Source organism: Lolium rigidum, chromosome 2 (genome assembly GCF_022539505.1).
Source record: "Lolium rigidum isolate FL_2022 chromosome 2, APGP_CSIRO_Lrig_0.1, whole genome shotgun sequence".
NCBI lineage: Eukaryota > Viridiplantae > Streptophyta > Magnoliopsida > Poales > Poaceae > Lolium > Lolium rigidum.
Genome location: NC_061509.1, coordinates 176,344,298 through 176,367,399, shown reverse-complemented (window position 1 = coordinate 176,367,399; position 23,102 = coordinate 176,344,298). Strand labels below are relative to the sequence as shown.

The 23,102-nt window shown below is 41.6% G+C and overlaps 1 protein-coding gene across 1 annotated transcript; it reads left to right on the top strand.

Annotated features, from left to right (window-relative positions):
* The first annotated feature begins 16,840 nt into the window (after nucleotides 1–16,840).
* Nucleotides 16,841–21,598, top strand: LOC124692635 (protein FAR1-RELATED SEQUENCE 6-like). The gene is made up of 7 exons (XM_047226042.1): nucleotides 16,841–16,989; nucleotides 18,135–20,159; nucleotides 20,282–20,317; nucleotides 20,416–20,529; nucleotides 20,760–20,828; nucleotides 20,936–21,101; nucleotides 21,233–21,598. Exons 1-6 carry the CDS (start codon nucleotides 16,918–16,920, stop codon nucleotides 21,062–21,064), a joined length of 2,445 nt encoding a protein of 814 aa, XP_047081998.1. The 5' UTR covers nucleotides 16,841–16,917; the 3' UTR covers nucleotides 21,065–21,101; nucleotides 21,233–21,598.
* Nucleotides 21,599–23,102: the final 1,504 nt, after the last annotated feature.

Genomic DNA, 23,102 nt, shown 5'->3' with positions numbered 1-23,102 from the left:
CCACTCCTTGCCGTCATAGTGTAAAGCATCTTCGGGGGGGGGGGGGGGGGGGCGAGGAGTTGGCAAAGCTTTCTGACCTCTTCACGTAGAGCGCGAGCAAGTGTGCATCTGACAAGGGCATGTTGATCATTTTTAGCCTCACGTCCACGTATCCTACATGTAGGATCGATAGAAGAAATACGGTAGTGAAAGCCAGGCCGTACCGTCAATGTTGATGTTGCTGTTTTGTAGGCAAAAACACAAAGGTTTTTTTGGGGTACATCGGCTTTTCATATGGGACGGTCACCACTAGCTTCAGAGCTCGATTGGCCCTGCGAAAGAGCTTCAATGGCTGGATTTATTCCGAAACGGTATGCTGATCGACACTGAATAAACCTTTGATTTCCGCGATCCAAGCGACAAAGTCATCAGAAGCTCTAGTTGGTAGTTTGATCAATAAAATGGCATCCGCGTCTCTTGCATTGCAGCATTCTTGTATCTGCCTTTTTTTCTTTTCTTTTATCTGCTAGAGATGCTCTTGGTTGCTGTTTTGGTCTTGTTCGGAAACCGTAAGTCGAGGTTCAAAAACCAAAATTGCAAAAGACTAAGAACGTCTCGTCGGTATGCTGGTTAGCTTTGCGAGAGCGCAAACTGTCAGCCAGCGTTCAGGGATGGAGCTGCCTTGTAGCTACTAGGGTTAGGTGACCCCAATGAATTTATATTTCCTTCAATATTTTAGCGCTAATTACTGTGCATTCATAAAAGATGACACCAGTGTCATAGAGATGACGTCATCAACCATTTTTTTCTAGTTTCATCATCCCTGCCAGCATTCCAGTTTCGGACTCTCGCTTGTATCTGGGTTGGTCTACTTTTTTTTTAATCCCAATTGCTAAAAAGTGCTTGGATGCTCCCTGTCAAACTGAGCACTCGTTTCTGGGCCGTTGGATTCGCGCTGGACGGACGGATTGCACGCGGGTTTGCCAACCGAAAATCTCCTGGATCCGGACCGAAACCCACCTGACCCGTACCGTTTCCCTTTGTCGTCTTCCTTCTGGAATCGGAGACACCGTCTCCTCGCCTAAGTTTGCGTCTCCCATTTCACTTCCGCTCTCTTCTGTCCTTCGCAATCCCTCGATTCGTCGTCGCGCTAGGGTTTCTGCTGGCTGCGATTTCCGGCGGCGGAGCGCGGCGATTTCCGGCGGCGGAGCGCGGCGATCTCGCAGCTGGCGGGGGCCGGCGATCTCGGACGCTACGAGGAGGATTTTCTCGCCGTAGGGAAGGTTTTGCTCGTCGGCGCAGTGTGAGCCGCGCGTTAGTGCGGCAAGCTCTGCGTCGGGGAGTGAGGCTTTTCCCGTCGGGGTTTGATTTCGGCGGGAGAGGTCTAGCCGTTCCACTTGTCGATGCGAAGCGCGGCCACTCCGGTAGCCGGGCGTCGAGATCCGCGGCGGTGAGCGCGGCGGTGGTGATCAACGAGGCGGGGATCTAGGTGCGGTCGTCGGCGGGGTGCGCGGTCACCAAGTTTTCGTCGATTTGAGGTAGTTTCTAGCGAAAATCCCTGCACATTTTTGGTTGCTTGTTCATCCAATTTTGTTTACGTTTGTCAAATCCCCTGCAAATTAGTTCGTTATGTATGTTGTTGTGGAGCAATTCGAGCCAAGTATGAACTATTTTTCGTGGGGATTTTTTCCTGGGAAGCTTACGTGTGTGTTTTATGTGCTGGTTGTAGTAATTTGGTTACATAGTTGGGGTTCTATTTTTGTTGCTCGAATTACTGTTCGTGTGCTAGTAGTGTTTGATGCGGTGGTGCAAAAATCCTAGTAACTGCCACCGAGATATACATGTGTGGTAGTCCCTGGTTTTTATAGGTCTACTCCGTCGAAGCTGGGGGCGGGTACTACTTTGATTTGCACAGCATATCGGTAGAACTGCACTCTCGTACGAGAGTGGCATGTTTGCTAAAGCCTACACCAAATGCAGCTTAATTTTGTATACTGAAACAGCTCGAACTTATCTCGTATTGTATTTTCGTCTTTTCACATTTTAGTCTAATGATCGAGTCGTGGCTAACTACATGACTGAACATTGAATCCAGAGAGCCATGTAATGAATTTTTCCTCCATTAATCCTGAACTCGTCTACATCACCCGCTAGATTTTACATTTTTCTTCATCTTCTAGTTTAGGTGGGTCATGAACACGTTTAAGTTGTTTTTACTTGAATCTAACTATGTTGGCTTTTTCAACCTATTTTTTGTAGGGTTATAATGTGTTCATCTTATAGTTTAGTTAGTTTTGCGAATGTAACTAAGTTGGCTTTTAAATCTGGCTTAAGTTGGTTTCGAGTCCGGCTTAAGTTGGTTTACGAGCACCACTAAGTTTGCTTAATTAATCCAACTAATTGCCTTGCTCCACCAACAACTGCATTGATCATTGCTTACTATCGAATTGCATTTTGCATTTTGGAATGACATTTGTATTTGATCATTGCTGGCACACTTGTTCATATTTTGTTCCAGGCATGGTATCGTCAACAAGTGCACATCCTATGGCACCAATAAGTTTCTGATCACCATTAAGTTGTTTAATTAAGTTGTCTAACGATTTAATTAAGTTGTTTTTATCGAAAGTAAGTCGAAACGATACTAGAAAATAATGGTACCAAGTTATTGACAATTCACAATGCGCATCCTCACCATAAATGTGCTAGCTGAAATACTACTACTTGGATAGTTGATGTGGAGAAATCATCTATGCCGCCCAAAATAGGCAATTATGTCTGTTACCCCCTTTTTTCATTTGTTTTTTGACAATGGATGCAGCTTAACTCTAGTGAATATACAACTTAACAATAGTTGATATGCAAGTTAACAATTAGTCTATGCAACTTAACATCACATCTCAAGACTTCTCAGGTTTTAGTGTTTGATTTGTGTGTAGCTCCACATTTTAAGTTTGGATGCTGTTTTTGTTGTATAGTTTGATTATAGTTGCATAGGTTTAGTTGTTTAATGCAATTTCTTTGTTCGACGAGTGTCAAAAAATCTGAAATCATGAACAAGGATAATGATAGGCGGTCCCGATTGCGGTTACCACAAGTTTACGGAGTTGTCCGAGAAACAATTAGCTCGAGACGACGGCCAGCTGCTGCTCCATCAATTGCTTTCGAAGCCAGGAAATCTATTGTCAATCCAACCAGAAATGCAGCACCGAAGCCTGCAGCTGCCCGACGCTTTAAGGTTTGTTTTTGTTTTTTTATATGGAGTTTTCTGTTTTAATCTGTACATTTTTTTTGGTCCCTAATTCAATGGTTTTTTTGGTTCAACTAACATTTCCTTTTTTTATGTTCAGCTTGGAAGGAATCGTGCTTCCCCTGCAAGGTTGTTTAAACTTAACAAGATTCTTGTGCAAGCTCAAAAGGATCTCATTGAAGAATGGGGCTGGGGAGGAATGTTAAAGGTTGTTGCTAAAGAAATGCCTGTTGACTCGAGTATGTGGGTGCTTTCATGCTTCGATCCCATAAGAAGCGAGCTTGCCATTCCTGGTAGGGGGAGCATTCCAGTGACTGCTGACAGCTACACCAGGATTTTTGGGATCCTGAATGAAGGAATGCCCGTCTGTTATGAAATGGAAACTGATCCAATTAAGTTCATGAACGAAGAGTATGGAATAGAAAGTGGCTCAGCACCAGATTTTGTTGATTGGTGCAAGATGATTTCAGACATGGGGGGAGTAGCAGATATGAAGTTCCTCTCGTGCATATTTTGCTGGAGTAATTAGCTGCTTCATTAGCCCTACAACGAGTCCAACTATAAGTCCCAGATGTTACACTAGTTTATTTGACCTCAAACAGTTCCGCCGGTTAAACTTTGCGCAGTTTGCAATTGATCAAATCATTGCTGAAGCAAAGAAGATGGGAGTGAAGAAGAAATCCGTGTGCTGTTGCCTGCATCACCTAGTGGTAAACTTGAAAAACCAAATCATTTTTTTGTGATCCATGCTATATTGTTTTCACGATACAAACTATTCTCCTTTTTTCCTGAACCAAATCATGTTTTCCTCTGTTTTTTTTGCAGATCCTTTACCTTGATTCATTGGTTGTTGATGAGCCCGTCCCAACTGATGAAGAGTGCCCCATTCGGGCTGCAGGCATGGAACGATAGGCTCATACAAAATGTTATGCACAAGGACTCTAAAGGCAATGGCGAGTTTGGGAAGTTGAGAGTGAGTGTTTTCAACCGAGTGAACCGGTGAACTTGTCATATACTGTTTTTTGACTAACATGGATTTTTTTGTCTTTTTTTCATTGTGTGTTTGCATGAAAAGTTGAAAGAAACAGTTGGTGCAACCTTAAGAGATTCTCTTTTCGTCGGAATGACAAGGACGGAAGAATTTGTATCTTCAAAGTTGCCACGGAAATTCTCAAGCGAGGTATACAAAGTTGCATACCGAATATATTTTTTAAGTTGCATGCATTGTGCCTAACCGAGAAAATAATTGAATGGCCTCGATTGAACTGGCATGTTCTGATGTCCAAGTTACCTACCGTTAGTACTCACTTTTGGCTACCACATTTTATTTTTGTGAAGTAGCGCATCATTTGGTTTGTGAAGTTGCCTACCCATGTCCCTTAAGTTGCATCATTTTTTTTGTCGGCGGTATTGATGGTTCCACATATAAGCTTAGTTGTATCTTTGCACATAATAAATTTGTATATACAATTATATTAAGTTGCATACCAACTGTAGTTAAGCTGCATACACACACTGGTTAAGTTTTTGTAAATCAGCTATGTTTTAAGTTGCATACCAACTGTTCTACCACTGCATACCATACCAACTGTTCGTATAAACTGTTCTACCACTGCACCTAAGTTGTGTACTATTTCTGGTTACATAGTAAACCAAATTTATACATGTGCATTTTTTACTAAGTTGCCTTATACAATTATATTAAGTTGCATACCAACTGTTGTTAAGCTTCATACACACACTGGTTAAGTTTTTTGTAAATCAGCTATGTTTTAAGTTGCATACCAACTGGTTGTTAAGCTGCGTACACACATTTGTTAAGTTTGTAAATGAGCTATCATTAAGTTGCATTCATGGCCTAAAATATAGTTATCCAAACTCGTATAAATTGTTCTACCACTCGCACCTAAGTTGTGTACTATTCTGGTTACATAGTAAAAGTACATGTGCATTTTTTACTAAGTTGCCTTATATATGCAGAAGAAACGAAAAATCGCTGTAATTGTGGGGGAGCTGTGCACAGACATATCAAACAGACTTGGCACCTTTGTCGAATCGTTTGCGAATTTAATGGATGAAGAACAAGAAGGTAGAAGGAAGAGGCAACGGAAAGATGCAGTTGTTCATGATGAGGTTGATGGTGATGACGAAGGTGATGATGATAATAATGGAGAACATGAATCTGAAGAAGATAGTGATGGCGAAGACGATGAAGATGATGACACCAGGGAAGATGAAGACGATGACAACAGAGGAGATGACGATGACCCGGATGGCAGAAATGACAACCATAGGATCTGGAGGTACTAGGGAAGATGAACGACACGAAGACCCGAGCATCCAACTTTCAAACGCATCCAAGAAGATCTGCTAGGCTAACACCTAAGAAATCCCATGATGGTCCATCTAGCAACCTCGGGAAGAGACCTTGCGACAATGTAGATGATAACAACGAGGGTGTCGAAGATGATGCAAATGAGAGAAATGACAAACAGAAAACTACAGGATCGGGGAAGATGAACAAACTAAACACCAAGCCGACTACTTGCAACCGCTTCCAAGAAGATCTGCTAGGCTAACTCCTCGAAATCAAACGATGGACCATCTAGCAATCTCGTGAAGACTCCTTCCGGCAATGAAACAAGTTCCGATGATGTGTCGATTCAGGGTTTGATTCGAGAGAACAAGAAGGAAGGCTGTGGAAGAACAAGTTAGTACAGTTGCACACAGATCAGGAGCATGACAAAGATGATGCACCAAATGATTCAGATTGGAGTCCATTGTCTGAACTACTAGAGTTGGTTGGCTCAGAGATAAGAAGAGGAATTGACCTTCCTTACATAGAACCCCCTGTAATTGTCGACAATGATTCCCGTTTGCATGCAAAGGAAGTGTTCATGAGTGTGATACAGAAGCATAAGCACTCATCTCTCGGAAAGCGACCAACCACTTACTACCTTTGGCGATGACGAGGCAATACGAAGCTCACCGCAGAGTGTTTTAATATGCATAGATTGGGTATACAAGGTGAAGACCGAAGCAAAAGAGCTTCAAACAAAAGCAGGTGGTACATCGTGAACGTCCATTTCGGAACCAAAAGAGAAGCAGGTTATCGGATAACGATATCGCGAAGTCGACAATCCCAGTCACATTACAAACCGAACCGAGCATTAGCAAAAGTGAGCTCAAATATCCCGAAGGAACAAGCAATTTGCCAATGCAAAACAACCATGTCACTCGTAGGTCCTAATTACGGTGTTCGGGCAAATGTTGAAACACGTGGCGCTGCCAAGTTTAAAATGCCTATCGTAATCCCACCAAAACCAAATCAGCAACAACTCCGCATCTTCGATTGTTATCGGACATCGACAAAATCCCCAAGTCGCGCCTCACCGTGCAGGTGCCGCCAAGTAAGTTTTATCAGTAACACATAACTCTACTAGCATACTTTTTCCTATTTTTTTCTTTTTGCAACACAACAATGCTTCACTTCCCTCAACACATAACTCACCCATGGTTCGATTTTTTTCCTTATTAAAATGTACTGCCTTGGTTTTTGGGTTTTCCCAAAGCAAAAATAAGTTGCAAAAATAAGTTGCATAGTTGTTTTTTATAGGGTCCTTTGTTGGACATCTAGTTGGTTTCATTAATCAAACTTAATGCTTTTTATTTTTTCACTTAATGTTATTTAAGACAATTCAAGCATTATCATCCTTTTTTTAGTTGCACACTGATTTGCATTAAGTTATGACGTTCAATATAGCTAAGTTGGGTAGTGGAAGTAACCAAAGTTGTATTCTCATTTAACTTTCTATAATGATTTCAGATTATTATCATCCAACCAGACATGGCTAAATTGGTTACTAAAATCATTTTTAGTTACTTTCTCTAGTAGCATGCCTTAGTTGTCTTCAATTGCTAGCAAAGCTATTCTTCAACGATCATCATTTAGTTGGCTTTTACTCGAAAACATTGTTAAGTTTGTTACTCGGAACCAACAAAGTTGCTACCATCATGTCTTTTAGTCGCTAGCACCATGCCTTAGTTGGTTCTAATTTTCTTTCCCCATTCTCTTTTTTTGCAGTGCCACAAGCAAAACATCTTCAGCCCGCATCTACAAGAGGAACTGAACATCAGCAAATCCCGCAAGTCATGCCTCATTCTCGAGTGTCGACAACTAAAGTAATTCAAGCACCACAGAAACATGCACCACTTCGCAGGGGATTCCAGCAAACAGAGAAGCTACATGTCCTACACGTGAAAGTTGTCCACCTCCTGAACCAAAGATTCACAATCTGGATGAGGTCACAAAGAAACGTGCTATGTTGGCCAGAGCACCAGATGCTCCGAGTTTCGATCTTGGTTTTGATAGCCCTGCAAAATTTGACTCAAACCCCAGACACTCATGTGTTATAACACCAGTTGACTTGGATGCAGAACGATTTGGCAGCGAAGTAGATGAGTGGGATGAAGAAACCTGGAAAGAAGCTTGTGAAGTTGTTGATAAGGTTGAAAAGGAGAAGAAGTATAGTGAGGAGCAACGAACTACTGACAACAGCATTGCCCTTACTAGCAGTGGGCTCAAAACTCCTGTGGGTACAGTAAACAACATTGCATCCAGTTCTCAGGTAGAGGGAAGCACAACGAATACAGAGAGGCCAGAAGAGAAGCGACGCAGACTAATTATGCAGGCAATTTGTCAGTTATCACCATACATCACGTATGAAGATAAAAGCCTATTCACATGCTCAGCAGAGGTTAAAGAGTTGTACAATGCAGTGATTGCCCATGGGCGGAGATCTACGAGGGGCAAGGAAAGTGACAATTCTCCAATAATTGTCAACTATGAAAGGTTTTTCGTATCACTGAAAGAGCTTGCCAACTCAATGATGCCTTGTGGTGTAGTGAGCAATACTGTAATGGAACTTGGAATCGAGTCCATCATGTTGAGAAAAGACAAGAATGTGAAGAAGATTGTTATGCCTTTGAGGGTTACAGTATGAATCCATTGTTTTCCTTTTTAGTCTACTATACCTCTTGTACCATTGTTTTTTTTGTGGCCTTTTCTCCCGCGTCATGTGTATTTTTTCATAATTACATGCTTTTTTTCACTATATGCAGCATCTACTCAAAGATTTGAAAAGGAATGAGAAGGAGTTGAAAAAACACTTCAACAAGGCTATCGCCCACCCGGACAGGAAAGATTACGTAAGTGATTATACTTGATTTTTTTTATAAAGCTGGTTTTCTAATTTAATGAACTTTCCCATTTAAGTTGGTATAGTGGGGCACTTTAATGCATGTTAGTTGGTTTTTCAAACATGTCCAAGTTGGTTTGAAAACATGGTTAAATTGGTTACTGAAAACAACTTAAATTGGTTATCGACAACATGCCTTAACTCGTCTATTATTCCGCTACTTGAGCTATTTTTTCAGCACCATCATTAAGTTTTGCACCTTTTATTTTTTACATTAAATATGTGGTTTTCAAATATAGATAAGATCACTGCGAGTTTTCCTGGCCTAACTTGTGTTCCTTAGCCAACCAACTTGGATTAGCAGACATGCCTAAGTTGCATTACTGAAACAACAAACTTTTGAATAGCAAACATGTTCAAGTTGAATCACTGAATCAACAAACTTGTATTAGCAAACTTGTATTAAGTTGAATCACTGAATCAACAAACTTGTATTAGCAAACATGCTCAATTTGTATTACCATAGTTTAGTCGGTTGCTTTTTAAAAATCAAACTTAATGCTTTTCTATTTTTCCACACTTAAATTTATTATTTTACAAAAATTCCAGCACTATCATACTTTTTTAGTTTGCACACTGATTTGCATTAAGTTACGGCGTTCAACATATCTAAGTTGGGTAGTGGAAATCAACAAAGTTTGTTTTTCCCGTTTAAGTTGGTATAAGTTGGTTACTTTAATGCATGTTAGTTGGTTTTCAAACATGGTCAAGTTGGTTTGAAAACATGGCTAAATTGGTTACTCAAGACAACTTAAGTTTGTTACTGATTACATGCCTTGATTGTCTACTATTATTCTACTTGAGCTTTTTTTTCAGCACCATCATTAAGGTTTGCATCTTTTTAATTTTTACATTTAAATTTGTGGTTTTCAAATATAGATAAAATCACTAATTTTATTTTTCTCTAAATAAAATGTAGGTGATGTTGCCAGTAATTGAGGCAGATGAACCAGTGAACCACTATTGGTTATTCGTCATCAACATTAGAGATAGGAGATTTGAGGTGCTCGATTCCATTAGATCTTTGTCTGATAAAAAATTAGCTCAAAATGTCGAGGACATTATGTCGGCGCTTCACACATTGTGGGACCAAGTATTATGCAAATTCGCCGCTTAAGATCGGTAGGTTTGAAGGTCCCGAAGACATAAAGCCACCAAAGCAAGGGACCAAGTGAGTTTAGAAGAAAATTTTATGTCTACTTGACCTTGTTTATTTCAAATATGTAGTAAGTTTTATACAGATGTACTGACTTTTGAATAGCAAACATGCTCAATTTGTACCACCACTAATAAGTTGGCTAGAACCATTATGATAAAGTTGCACATCGGTGTCTTGAACTTGCATGTTCATGCGTCTAAGTTGCCTAGTGTAGTACTAACTTAAGTAGCATTGTCGTATCTCACTGGTACCAACTTAGCTACCTCATAAACCAAGTTGTCAACAATAATAGTGGTACTATGAAGTTGCCGACTATTATTATTGAGTTGAGTATCTCGAAAACTAAATTGTCTACAAAATACAGAAAAATAGTGAACTTGTCAATCACCATGCCTAAGTTGTATACTACTAGTACTAAATCGGCTAGCATCAATGTATGGATGTTGTGTATCTTTCTTGTGGAGTTTCCTACTACTGTGACCTAAGTTGTGTACTATTTTGTTACAAAGTTGTATTTTGTTACTACTAAGTTGTCTATCCATTCAAACTAACTTGGTTTTTCAAACATGTGCAAGTTGTTTCCTCCATTCATGTTTAGTTGATTACCCCACTTGTCCAAGCTGTTTCCTCATTCAAGCCTAACTTGGTTCTTACACCCACTGCAGCACGGAGTGTGGCATCTGCACCTTGTTCAATGCAGAACATTGGAATGGCAGGAAGTTGCCAAACTACTCAGCCTCTCATATCCCAATCATAAGGAAGAAGATGACACATACATGGGTTACATCTGTCAAGAATACTGTGAAATGGAAAGCAATTATAATGAAGAAGAAATGAGGTAAAGTTGCTTGGATTAAAGCTAGCATCGTATCTAGTACAGCTTTTTTCCGTTTCCCACCCAGACATCCATGTAATTTGCTCCAGCAACAAATTTATGTTCATACTTATATAAAATAAAAAGCAAATTACAATATATTGACGACAACACATCATGACTTCATTTCTCTAGATCTTCTTTTCCCGGCTTTTCATGCCTTCCATGGCTTTCATGGTTGTCTCGTCCTTATTGCCCAACGCAGCAGTACACGTCGCAGTGTTATGACCAGGCTGACCACACACACCGCACAAACTCATTTTTTTTGGCTGCAACTCAATACCTGAGGGTATTCGACTTTTCTTGCGCCCTTTAGTACTAGATCTAGGAGGATTGAGAATAACGAAAGGTTCATCTCTGGGCGCAACCACACCACCAGATGGTTGTTCCGAAGATGCCCCTTGCACTGACGCTTGCTTGTTCGCACTACCTTGATGTTGAGGTGCAAGGGGGGCAGCAGATTGCGGCAAAGAGGACGTATGTTCTGTCTGTTTACCTGAGAACTTTGTACTCGGGGAAGGACCCACATGGACACCTTGAGGCGATGCATAAGTTTGTTCCACAGGGATTTGCTGGCTGCTTCCCGTTGGTTGTGTCTGCTGTCCCGTAGGAGCTGAAGTGTCAAACCAGTTCCTACCAGTAGCCTTTGCTCGTTTACTGGTACTAGTTTTTGGCAAAGACGATGCATTTCTTGATTGACGAGTAGTGGGAGCTGAAGGTGCTGCACGCTTCGCATTAGATGTTGCTGGTTGCTGATGGACAGGAGGGACCAATGTCTCCTGCTGCACATTAGAAGTTGCTTTACGAGCAGTAGGAGCCGAAGGTCTTGCGTGCTTCACATTGGGAGCTGCTGTTTGCTGCTGGGCATGAGGAACCGATGTATCCTGCTGAGCATTAGAACTTGATGTAGGTTGCGGTGCACTAGGACCTGCTGTTTGCTGATGTGCATTAGGTCTAGGTGTAGGTTGTGGGGCATTACGGCTAGCTGTATGCTGATGTGCATTAGCTCCAGGTGTATGATGCGGGGCATTAGGATCTGATGTATGCTGATGCGCAGAAGTAGGTACTGTTGGCTGTGCTGCATTTGTAGATGTATTGCTTTTAGCCTTTTTCCTCCGTACTTTCTTCAATTGCACAAACTCAGCCTTCATCTCCCTAATGTGTCTGCGAGCAATAGCTGCTGCTTGTTCAGTTTCACTGCCCAGTTTAGCAACCTGTACAAATGATGTACATAAATTTGCATAACGCAACTTCTGTAGCGACTGTTCCGGCATCAACTCATCCAACGCAGGACCAGTAGGCATTGTGACACTTTCAACTGCAAGTTGAGTCCACCTCTTTGTGATGTATCTCTCTGGTATCCTATCAATGCCTATGTGTGTGAACACCTTTAAGACGTGACAGCAAAGCAAACCGTCGCGCTGAAACTTGCAGCCGATCACGGTTGTAGCTGTTTTCACCACTTGCATTTACCATGTAGCTTCTTTCCCCGTATGGGTAGCACCTCTCACTGTTAGGAACCAAATAGTACATGTTTGGTGCAAGAACCTGCACATTGTACCTACCAATGAGTTCAAACTCAACTTTGAATCTGTGGTAGATATCCCTTGTATAGACCGTAAGCGCATGCTTCTCAATCGGGAAAGTTGATTGTGGCACTACCTCAAGCTGTTCTGTCCTGTAGTCATTGTTCCCCTCAACTCCTAAAATTTTCCGCTGAATTTTCTCATATTGCTGCACAAAATGCTTAATTGAGTTGTGAGGATGAATATACCGCTTCAGCACAGCATTGAACCCCTCACTTCTCTGTGTTGACTGCAAGAAGGGGAAGAAGCGATCTTTGAAGTAACATGGAACCCATGTGTGGGCATTTTTCTTTAACCAATCAAATGTTTCATTTCCTGCCAACTCCCACTTCAGAACCATTTCTTGCCAACGGGCTTCAAACTCTTCTACAGTCCAACTCTCATCAACACATGAGTTGAATTCCTCTGCCAAACCTGGACGCCTTCCTAAGAAAGAACCAAGTTTCTCATTAGCTTTCTTCATTATATGCCAGCGACAGTTTCGATGCCAGCTTACTGGGAAAATAGCTTTTATCGCAGACCTCATAGCCCAGTCCTGATCTGTGATTATGTTCGACGGCTGCCTGCCATGCATTGCTTTAAGGAAAGTGCGGAAAAGCCACTCAAAACTTTCTTGTTTCTCATCTCGAATCAAACCACAACCCAGCATGAATGACTCGTCCATGTCTGTTTATCCCGACGAAGGGGGCAAAAGGCATCGCTGAAGCGATTTGTCAAGAAGGTTGTGTCAAAAGACACGCAATCATGATAGGATTCTTGATAAGCTTTCCTCGCAACACTGTCGACCCAGAATATGTGTTCAACTCTGCTCTCATCGTCCAATGAGAAATCATAGAAGAAATCTGGGTCTTTCTGCTTCAAGTCCTTGAAATAGTCAAGTGTCTCACTTATGTCATATTCCTTGTTCTCACTCCTGAATTCTGACCTCAAGTTTGATATCGTTTTAGGGCCATATGGGACAAAAGCATCCTCACCATAAAATTCAGACATAATCTCCATCATGCGCCCTGCCATTTTTTTTTTGCAAATGAAAAATAAAGCAAAATGTCAGTTAACCTATGATACATGTAACAAACCTTCCTTAATAGCAATAGGGAAATCAACTTTTTTGTGTTTTTAGGCAATACATACTGTTTCTACATCTGCCATGCAACTAATTATACACTCTTATTTTTTCAGGTCACTTTTTTCAAAAAAAAATTCATAAAATGGAAGGCAGACATTTTGCAACCACTGGTAAGGTATGTTTTTGCAAACTCATTTTTTATCCAAGGTAGTATCCCAGTGCAGGCTAACTTGCTTCATTTTTTACTTACATTTTTGCATCCTGCTACTGTACACACTTCTTACTAATTTGAACACTTGTGAAGCAATAAGTTGCACACTAATTTTTACTTACATTTTTCCTAAACTTGTTTCATAAAGATGCTCAAGTAGTGAACTAAGTTGGATAACTAAGTTGGTTCGCCTAAAGATAACTAAGTTGGATCCTAAGCATGTATACTTTGGATTCACAAGAACTTAAGCATGTTTTTTTTGGTAACCCAAGTCTGTTAATCCAACTTTGTTGATTCAAGAAAGCAACTTAAGAAATTTTGCCAATCCAAGTTGGTTGACTAAAGAACACAAGTGTTGTTAAGTTGCGGCATTTGCTAATCAAAATTCGTTGACAAAAGAACACAAGTCTTGTTAAGTTGTACACCCACTTTTTGTTAAGTTGCTTTACTGAATAAACAAATTTGGAAACACCCAGTTGATGTGTGCAACTGGTGTTTTCACTACCTTAAGCAAAATTCAAGTAAAAGCAACTTAAGCAAATTTGCTAAACCAAGTTGGTTGACTAAAAAACACAAGTGTTGTTAAGTCGTATACCAACTTTTTGTTAAGTTGCTTTACTGAATCAACAAGTTTGGAAACACCAGTTGATGTGTGCAACTGGTGTTTTCACTACCTTAAGCAAATTCAGTAAAGCAACTCAAGCAAATTTGCTAAACCAAGTTGGATGACTAAAGAACACAAGTTAGGTGCGAACATACATACTGTTTTGCAGTTTTCATATTTCCAAGAGGTGCATTCCTACTACTTTAAAACAATTCTTCCAAAATGCTGACTACTTTTAAGAAACATGAAATGGGAAAAGAAAAAAATGGTTTTGGTTTATGGTCAAACCTGTTTGCAAATTGCAATTGTGTAGGCATCTTAGGAACTCTCTCTCATCTGGTGGAATACCCCTGTGTGATCTCAAGTATTTTGTAAGGGATGGCTTGTCAACCATGGCGTGGTTATGCTCTGCAATAAAATAGGTCACCTCCCACTTGTTGTTTATTAGCTTCACAAACATTCTAGCACGACAACTCGTCTGCTTGATAGTTTCTCTCTTGCGCTTAACCGCTAATCTACTAGAACTTCTTTTTGATGGTCCAGTTCGTGACATCTTCATCATGTCCTTCTGAATTTTCTTCATCCATCCGTACTCGGGCTCACTTCTTCAATAATGTTCATCCTTTCCCTCTGCAACTCTTCATCTGTTTTAGGTTTGCGGAATTTGTTGCATACAAACTGCTGCTTCTCCAGTGTGCCTGTATGTCTGTTCCTTTGGGATGTGTGAGACTTAACTGAGAAACCCAACTTCGCTGCATAAGCATTATAATGTACTCTTGCTGCTTCGACGGTATCAAACCGCATACCAATAAATGGTTCTGTTGGGGTGGAAAGAACTTCATGCATGCCAGCTATGTCATCTTCACCATCTTCGAACTCTGGATAAGTGGTAGATTCTGTAGGCATTGTAGTAGTCGGAATGTTGTTGTTCCCAACATTGTGTGAAGCTGAATTGTTATGCGGGCCTCTATTACTGTGGTCATTTGAACCACCACCAACTTCCTGCTCGCTGCCTATTGGGTCTGGAGATTCTTCAACCATCTCAGGTGGCGGAGCTTGAGTGCAAAAAGGAGGATCCATGTCAATGTCATCATCTTCTCGTTGGACCGGCATTCAGATCGATTCCTGACATCTGTTAACATGAAAAAGCTCGTTAGTTTTTTTGAACCAAAGCAACTAAATGAACAACTACTTCAAACATAGCATATTTTCGGTTTCTCATGTTATGTCGGGCCTATCATGTTTTCAATGCCAGAAGCAGCTTATATACAAAAATCCTGGAACTACCTAAACATAATAATTTTCATTTTTTAAAGTTGCCTTTTTTTATCTGTTTACTTTTCCAATTTGACAAGTTCATTTTTGCATTTTAACTATGCAGGTTTTAATCAAAATGATCAAGTAGTGGCAAAGAGGCATCAGCATATCAAATGGCAGAAAGGGAAAATCATTCTGCAGCTGTATCGCTACGTCTTTTATGTTTCGGAGAAAACAAAAACACATCTAGTTGGTTTATGTGTTGTTTTCCGAATGACCACTACTAGTTGGCAGTTTTATTTTTTTGGTCTGACCAAGAACTGGTGTTTTTGCCTACCTTCTGTCCTTCTTTTTTTCTCCAAACCATACTATCTACTATGATGTCTAGTATCTTTGTTTATACTATGATGTTACTACGCAAATGAAAACTATGGTTATATGTGTGCCACAGGTATGCTTTCTCTCTCTCCCATTACTTGTGTCACAGATTCATCCGTTTTTAAATCAACCTAGTTTTGGGGTAAAAAGTATCCCAGACATGTTGCTTTTGTAGTTTGATATCAGCCTAGAGATATAATGGAAAAGTAAAACTAGGTTATATCTGCAAGTGTTCATGGAAATACCACATTTTGTTGGGTAGAACAGAAACCAACTTTCATGAAACCAGCTATGATTTCTGCAATTTGTTGGGTACAACAGAAAAAGCCAAGTTTTGTATGTTTGATCCTGGTTTTCCAAACCATATCTACAGATTTTCATGAAAAAAAATGTTCTTTTATGTTTTCCTAGCCATATCTGTGCAGATGTCCATGAAAAGCTAGATCTTTTCCTAGCCATATCTGTGCAGATAACCATGAAAAGCTAGATCTTTTAGTACAGAATACAACAAGACAAACATATATCTGCTGTTGATTTTGTGTTTTTGACCATGTATCTGCTGTTGTTCATCATATATACAAGTAAATTTTTCTGCTGCTGAAAATAGACAAGGAGATCTGGAGATCTGGGAGAGATGTGTTCATGTTGCTGAAAATAGACAAGGAGGAGATTAGGGATTACCTTTCTGCTGTGATGTGTTCTTTTAGGCGATGTGCGGTTGCTCGAACTATCTTGGATCCATGGGAGTTCTCTGTAGAAGATCTGGAGGAGGAAGAAGTAGATCTGGAGGAGAAAGAAGGAGTTAGGGCAGGAGCAAAGCTAGTTTCTTGGTCTGGACGTCTGAGGTCGAATTTTGTGTGGTCTGTACACCCGTTGGAGGGTGGTACAGATATAGCATTGGTCCTCCTGCGTTTTTGCCATCTTTTTGACTTGGGTTGCTTTTTGTCTTGCACTTTTTGCTGTTTGTCTGGACGTGTTGTTGTCTGGAGATCGACAAACGGGTGCCCATGAAGCCAAACTAGCACCGGATGCTGGCCCAAGCCATCCAGCACTCGGATGCTGGGCCGGACCAACCAGCACCGGATGCTGGCTAGCCACGTCCTTTTTTAATTGCAAAAGACCGAGGAACCGAGCCGAGCGGTGGTTTAACCGAGCGCCCAGGTCTGGGGCCCACCCATCCCCGGGCCCTTCTTCAGGAGCCTGTCTAATTCATTTGTCACCAAACTTCGCACCCACCATCTTCCTTACCCGCTCCCAAACCCTAGCCCGCCTCGCCGGCGGTGGCCTCTCCGGCGATGGACACGGAGGAGGCGTCCCACCCTCCCAAGACTCCCCGCCGCCCCCGCCGCCGTGACCTCAACGCCCTGGTACTTCCCGATTTATCTCATCTGTTCCTGCTCCTCTACAGCGGTCTTGTGATCCCGAGCATTTGATCTCTGGATTTAAAGGATGGAAGATTCTACGCCAGTTTTTTCTGTTTCTGAGGCGTTAAGTGTCACCTGGAGAAGGAAGCTTCGAATTTCATGAGGTTTTAGGGTTTTTACACCAGTGCGGCTGTGTGTTTGCGGTAGTTCAGACTTACCGTGAGAAGTTGGATATCGAGTTTGGGGCTGGTAGCATCATTTAGTTTTTGTTGATAAGGACTCGTATGTAGACTACTGTCGTGAGCTGGAGCAGTATGCTTGTTTTCTTTAGGGGACAGTTGAGTTCCCTGTTCATCCTTGAGAGCCAGGAGTTCCAGTTTTAGAAACCATTTAAGGATTGCTGGAGTAATTTACAGCTAGCTGGGTTGCACGTGCTAATGAATCTGCTACGTATTGTTGCATTTCCCAATGTTGTCTCTGCTAGGTGCTTGCTCGCGTCATCAGGGACTTAATCGCCGCTACATTATTTTTGTTATGCCATTCAAAATGTTAAAAAGATTGTAACTAAAATGTATGTCTTGAGAAAAAAATGGTTTCATTTGGGAAGATATCTTTATTTTAAGCTAGTAAGGAATGATACTACCATTTAGATTCAAGGTCCGGCATGCAAAATCATATAATTTTTTTTGTAATCTTCGCTTTTCTCTCTTCTACTCTTCGCCATTTCTTGTTATTTGAAATATGTTGCACCTTCTAGTTTTGGATAATCCTATTGTGGAGGTCTATCTTAAGATGAAGTATTAATTTACCCCCTCATTCCGATCGTCAGCCACTCCCACTCTCCATCAGCTCCTTTGGGCCAAAAAGATGGTTGTGCCACACTGCTTTGTATTCTCGATCCAGGAATGGTTAAGTAAGGCAACCAATTGGGGTAAGTTCAGAACCACTGCTGGACTAGGTGCATAGAGGCCACCTTCAGCAATGCCGAAACTGATGGCTCCATACCTATCACAGTTGCTGTAGGCGGTGTCAGTCCATATTTGATCCTAAATTCAGAATGTATTTACAGTTACTGATGCCATTTTGATGCCATGGAAGGTCAATTTTGCCATTGAAACGGCTCTCTGATGGAAGTTTTATTTTTCCAGGATCCCAATTTAGAGGAGTCTGATGGAGAGGACATTGGCATTCCAGAAGTTGGCATGGTGTTCAATAACCACATAGAGGTCAATCGATTCTACCGTAGGTATGCCCGTCGTGTTGGTTTTGGTGTCTCAGTTAGGAGGTCCTCGTTCTCACAAGAAGGCACCTGCTTATATCTTGAGCTGATGTGCTGTAAAGGAGGGCGTCCTCGTTATGAGCCTAAGTTCAGGAAACGAGCCTCATCAACCACCAACTGCCCAGCCAAGATCCGAGTGAAGTTATGGGGAGACAAATTGTTGCATGTAGAGTTGGCAACCCTTGATCATAATCACCCTGTGAGCCCAGCAATGGCAAGGTTCTTGAACTCTTACAAGCAGCTTTCTGGCCCTGCGAAGAGGCGATTGCGAATGGGTGCTCCTGGAGCTATGCCAGTTGAAGAGCCAAGCAAGATGCTTGTTGATAAGCTAGGTCCACTTGAGGAACTTCTGTTTGGAGAGAGCAAGAACCATAGCTTCGTGGAGAGGGGCCGTTTGAAGTTCCAGCCTGGAGATTCAGAAGCACTTAGACTTTTCTTTACCCGGATGCAAGCCAAAAATGCAAACTTTTTCAATGTTATTGACTTGGATGATGAAGGCTCTGTCAGGAATGTTTTCTGGGCAGATGCACGGTCAAGAGCCATGTATGAGTATTATAATGATGCTATTACGCTTGACACTTCCTATGTGTCTAGTAAACATGATATGCCTCTTGTGACCTTTCTTGGTGTGAACCATCATGGCCAATCTGTCTTGCTGGGTTGTGGCCTGCTCGCTGATGAGACAGCAGAAACCTATACATGGCTCTTTAAAGCGTGGGTAGCATGCATGTCTGGTAATCTTCCAAAGGCAATCATCACTGACCAATGCAGGGGCATCCAGAGTGCAATCGCTGAGGTTGTTCCTGGAGTTCGCCATAGAATATGCTTGCATCAGATAATGAAGAGGGCATCAGAGCAGTTAAGTGGGCGGTCAGAGTACAAAGCTATTAGCAAGGCATTACAAAAAGCTGCATATGATTCTTTAACAGCAGATGAGTTTGAAGGAGAATGGAGTACTCTGATCACATACAATGGGCTTCAGGATCATGTCTGGCTAGGGACACTTTATGATTGTAGATTTTCATGGGTGCCTATCTTTCTTAAAGATACTTTTTGGGCAGGAATGTCTGCTACACAAAGAAGTGAAACTATCACTCCTTTCTTTGAAGGATGTGTTGATTCGAAAACCACCTTGAAGCAATTTCTTGGTAAGTATGAGATGACTTTGCAGAGCAAATATGAGAAAGAAGCCCAAGCAGATTTTGAGACATTTCATAAGCAACGTCCACCTGTTTCAAAATTCTATATGGAAGAACAGCTCTCGAAGGTATATACCCATAACATGTTCAAGAAGTTTCAAGATGAGATTGAAGCCATAATGTACTGCCATATATCTTTGATGAATGGTGATGGCCCTATCTCCACATTCAATGTCAAGGAGTGTATTTTCCTTGAAGATGGTAAGAGGACTACGAGCAAGATTTTTGCAGTGACTTATAGCACAGAGGAAAAGGATATAACTTGTATATGTGGAGGTTTTCAATTTAGCGGTATACTATGTAGGCATAGTCTCTCAGTGCTCAAGTTTCAGCAGGTTCGTGAAATTCCTTCACAGTATGTTCTTGATAGGTGGAAAAGGGATTTCAGACAATTGCATGTGATTGGACGACCTTCAAGTGATGTTGTTCCCAGCAATCGTGTGGATCGATATGACTATTTGTCGATGAGATGCCAGCAGCTTGTTGACTCTGTAGTCCTATCAGATAAGTATCGCCTTGCTTTGAGGTTGGCGAGAGAGGTAGAGAAGTTCCTATTAAATAGCGATACACACGATGATACGCAGCCAAGAATCAAGTCTCGTGTTCCTCAAGTAAATAAACCAAATACGGTGACAGGTCAAAATCTTGGAAACGTAGCTACTGACAATGGAAATGGTGGGCCCAAAAGACCGGAGGTACTAGTTCAATCTGTAACTTAGTCTGGTAGCATTAGACATCTTGCTTTGCACTATTAGGAAATAGTCTACTTGAAGTCAACAGCCGCTGGCTAAGATCATTCTTATTTTGAAAAATGCAGGCTTCTGCATCGGTGCAGGCATCACAAATTCAGAAGGTAGGTTGGAATAATCATCAGGAATTTATGCTCAATACCCTTCATCAGTTGACATATGTAGCAATGAGTATATTGATTACATATTGTTTTTACCGCAGGGAGTAGCAGAAACAGGTGTACTTCCTGCTGGTTACATTGGAGTGCCGGCGAATGTTCAGCAATTCATGGGCAATCAAGGAGCAATCCAACCAAGCATCGTGTACATGGTTCCGGTACGTCAAAATACAGCTACCTGCTAAAGTTCCATTTTGTGCAATTACAAATAGCACCAGATAAGCATGTTTTTAGGATAACCGGAGGCTTTCCTTACTCAAACATTTAAAGCTCCATAGTCAGTACCACTAGACCTTCCCATATTTGGCTGCATAATGCATAGGCCCGAAGTACATCATTTCTGAGGATTCGTGCTCTAAAGTTAACTCTTGCCTATGTAAATATTCAGAGTGGTGTTGACCCTCAGGCATTTGGAAATGGTGTTTTGATGCCAGTGATGTACCAGCAGATGTTCCAGGTTTGTTGTGTTTATGCTTGTTAACAAATTAATGCATTCATCCTTTCACTTTGGCAAGACCATTTTCACATGTACTTATGAATATACAATGTGATGAACACATCTAGATACCTCATCAGCCAAACGGAACCGTGCAAGACACGTTGGCAAATGGTAAAAAGAAGCGACCTCGTGTCCAGAAGCCGACGGAGACATCTCATCAGTCAAATGGAACCCCAGGACCTGCATCTGGCTAATGGAGACTCTTCACATTTAAATCAGAATTCAGAACAGGTTTTTATTCATTGCGAATCCTGTTAACCCCTTCTGTTTTCCTTTGCACCACTATCTGTTGAGTTGGTAATGGCAATAGCCTGATGTTGTTGCACTGGGATTTGCCATGGTAACTATATTCTCCATCCTAGGACTTTGTAAATATGCGGAAAATGTGGAGACTTGCTGCCAAGAGGAATCTTACGTGGTGGACGCCAGCAATAGCAGAAGTGCATCTCAACAATCTCAGTGGTGAACCCCAAGCATTTGCGCCAAGAAATGATGTTGAGCTAAGTGCTGGTCTTCATTCAGGTCATCCTGGGGCCCTGTCATGGTGTAGGATACTTCTCATCTTTTGATTTATGTTGATTCCCAGAATATACCAGTGGCTCGGTGATATGGATCCTTATGTAAATGATGGTTTTGCTGGAGTAGCCCTCTTCTGCCATGAGCATGGCGCGCATCAGGTTGCCTTGAATTGTGTCAGCTGAACAAGACTGAAAAAGAATGTTAGGTCATGTAAGAAACTCCTGGGACAGCGGCTGGGTTAAAACATCTAAGTAGGCACTTCATGGCACCTGAACTACGAGATGCCAAAAACTGCTCGTTTGAGATTGTAACTTTGTAAGGCCCCCGATGCGGTGTCTTAACACGCTGGTAGATTTCAAGAGACTATCAAATGCGTCTACTCGATTAATTTTAGGAACTGCACATGATTGGGGCAGTAACTTTTTTCGGTCTTATGAATCTGCGCGGGCGGCCTCGTCAATCAGCCGTCTATGGATTGAAAGAATTTTAAAAAAAAATTATAAGATTCTAACCAATAAGAATGTTTTTATGATTCAAAGATTGAACCCTCCAAAAAATTATAGATTGCTTTCCTATATTACATAATCTTAATAGGATTTCGAACAAGAGGTTAAATCTCTTTTTAAAAAATTCTCTGTGTATAGGACAACTATGACATGCACTTGATCTCTATAGAAATTTCACGTGTTTTCTCCATGGCCCAACCAAACAATTTATATATCATGACGTACTATTCCTATGGTTTTAAAATCCTTTGAATCCAACCGGTCCCATTAGCCAAAGCTGGCCCTGCCAAACAGTTGGCACGCCTGTGAACTCTAGTTGCTGTTTGGTTGGGCACCCAATGTTTTGCCTATCCCCCAGCGTAGTACGTGTATGCACTGCATTTTTTTTTTTTTGCCAACGCATAGGCGAGTCCAGGGCTGCCGAATCCTGAGCCAATAAGTTGTTGGAAGGGCTTACTGTGTCATAAACCAAACATTACCCTCACTTCGAATGGGGAGTACACCACCACCTCCGCTTATAAGGCGCAATTCTTTGGAGCCACATTAACAAATATGAATAAGATGGTGTGGAAGGTTTGGGCCCCTCCAAAGGTCAAGTTCTTCGCTTGGTTGGTCATCCGCAATAAAATTTGGACGGCGGAACGTCTTAAGAGAAGGGGTTGGGACAATTGTGAGCTTTGCCCGCTTTGCATGCAAACTCAAGAGACGGCGGCACATCTCTTCTCTCAATGCCGCTATACCAAGAGGCTTTGGGATATGGTTAAGAGTTGGCTTGGAATCCCCTCCGTCCGCACTCATGAGTGGGGGGGGGGGGAGATGCGTCCCTACGGGAGTGGTGGAAGATGATGTTGTGCAATGCAATGGAGAACCGGAAAGCCATATCTTCCATAATCATGCTCGTCACTTGGACAATATGAAAGGAGCACAATGCAAGAGTTTTCAACAATAAGTCAGCGCCCCCAGCCATCTTACTTTAAATCATTAAGGATGAGGCTAAACTTTGGAGCACCACGGGTGCGAAGCATTTGAGTTTTGTAATATCGGGAGAGTAATCTCTTAGGAACTTATGTTTTCCTTTTTCTTTTGTCTTGTCAAGACTCTCCAACTTATTTAATGAATGGAGGCAAACCTTTTGCCCCCTTTAAAAAAAAACATTACCCTCAACCTCTACGAAATGTACCAGATGCACAAACCCCATGCCACTCTA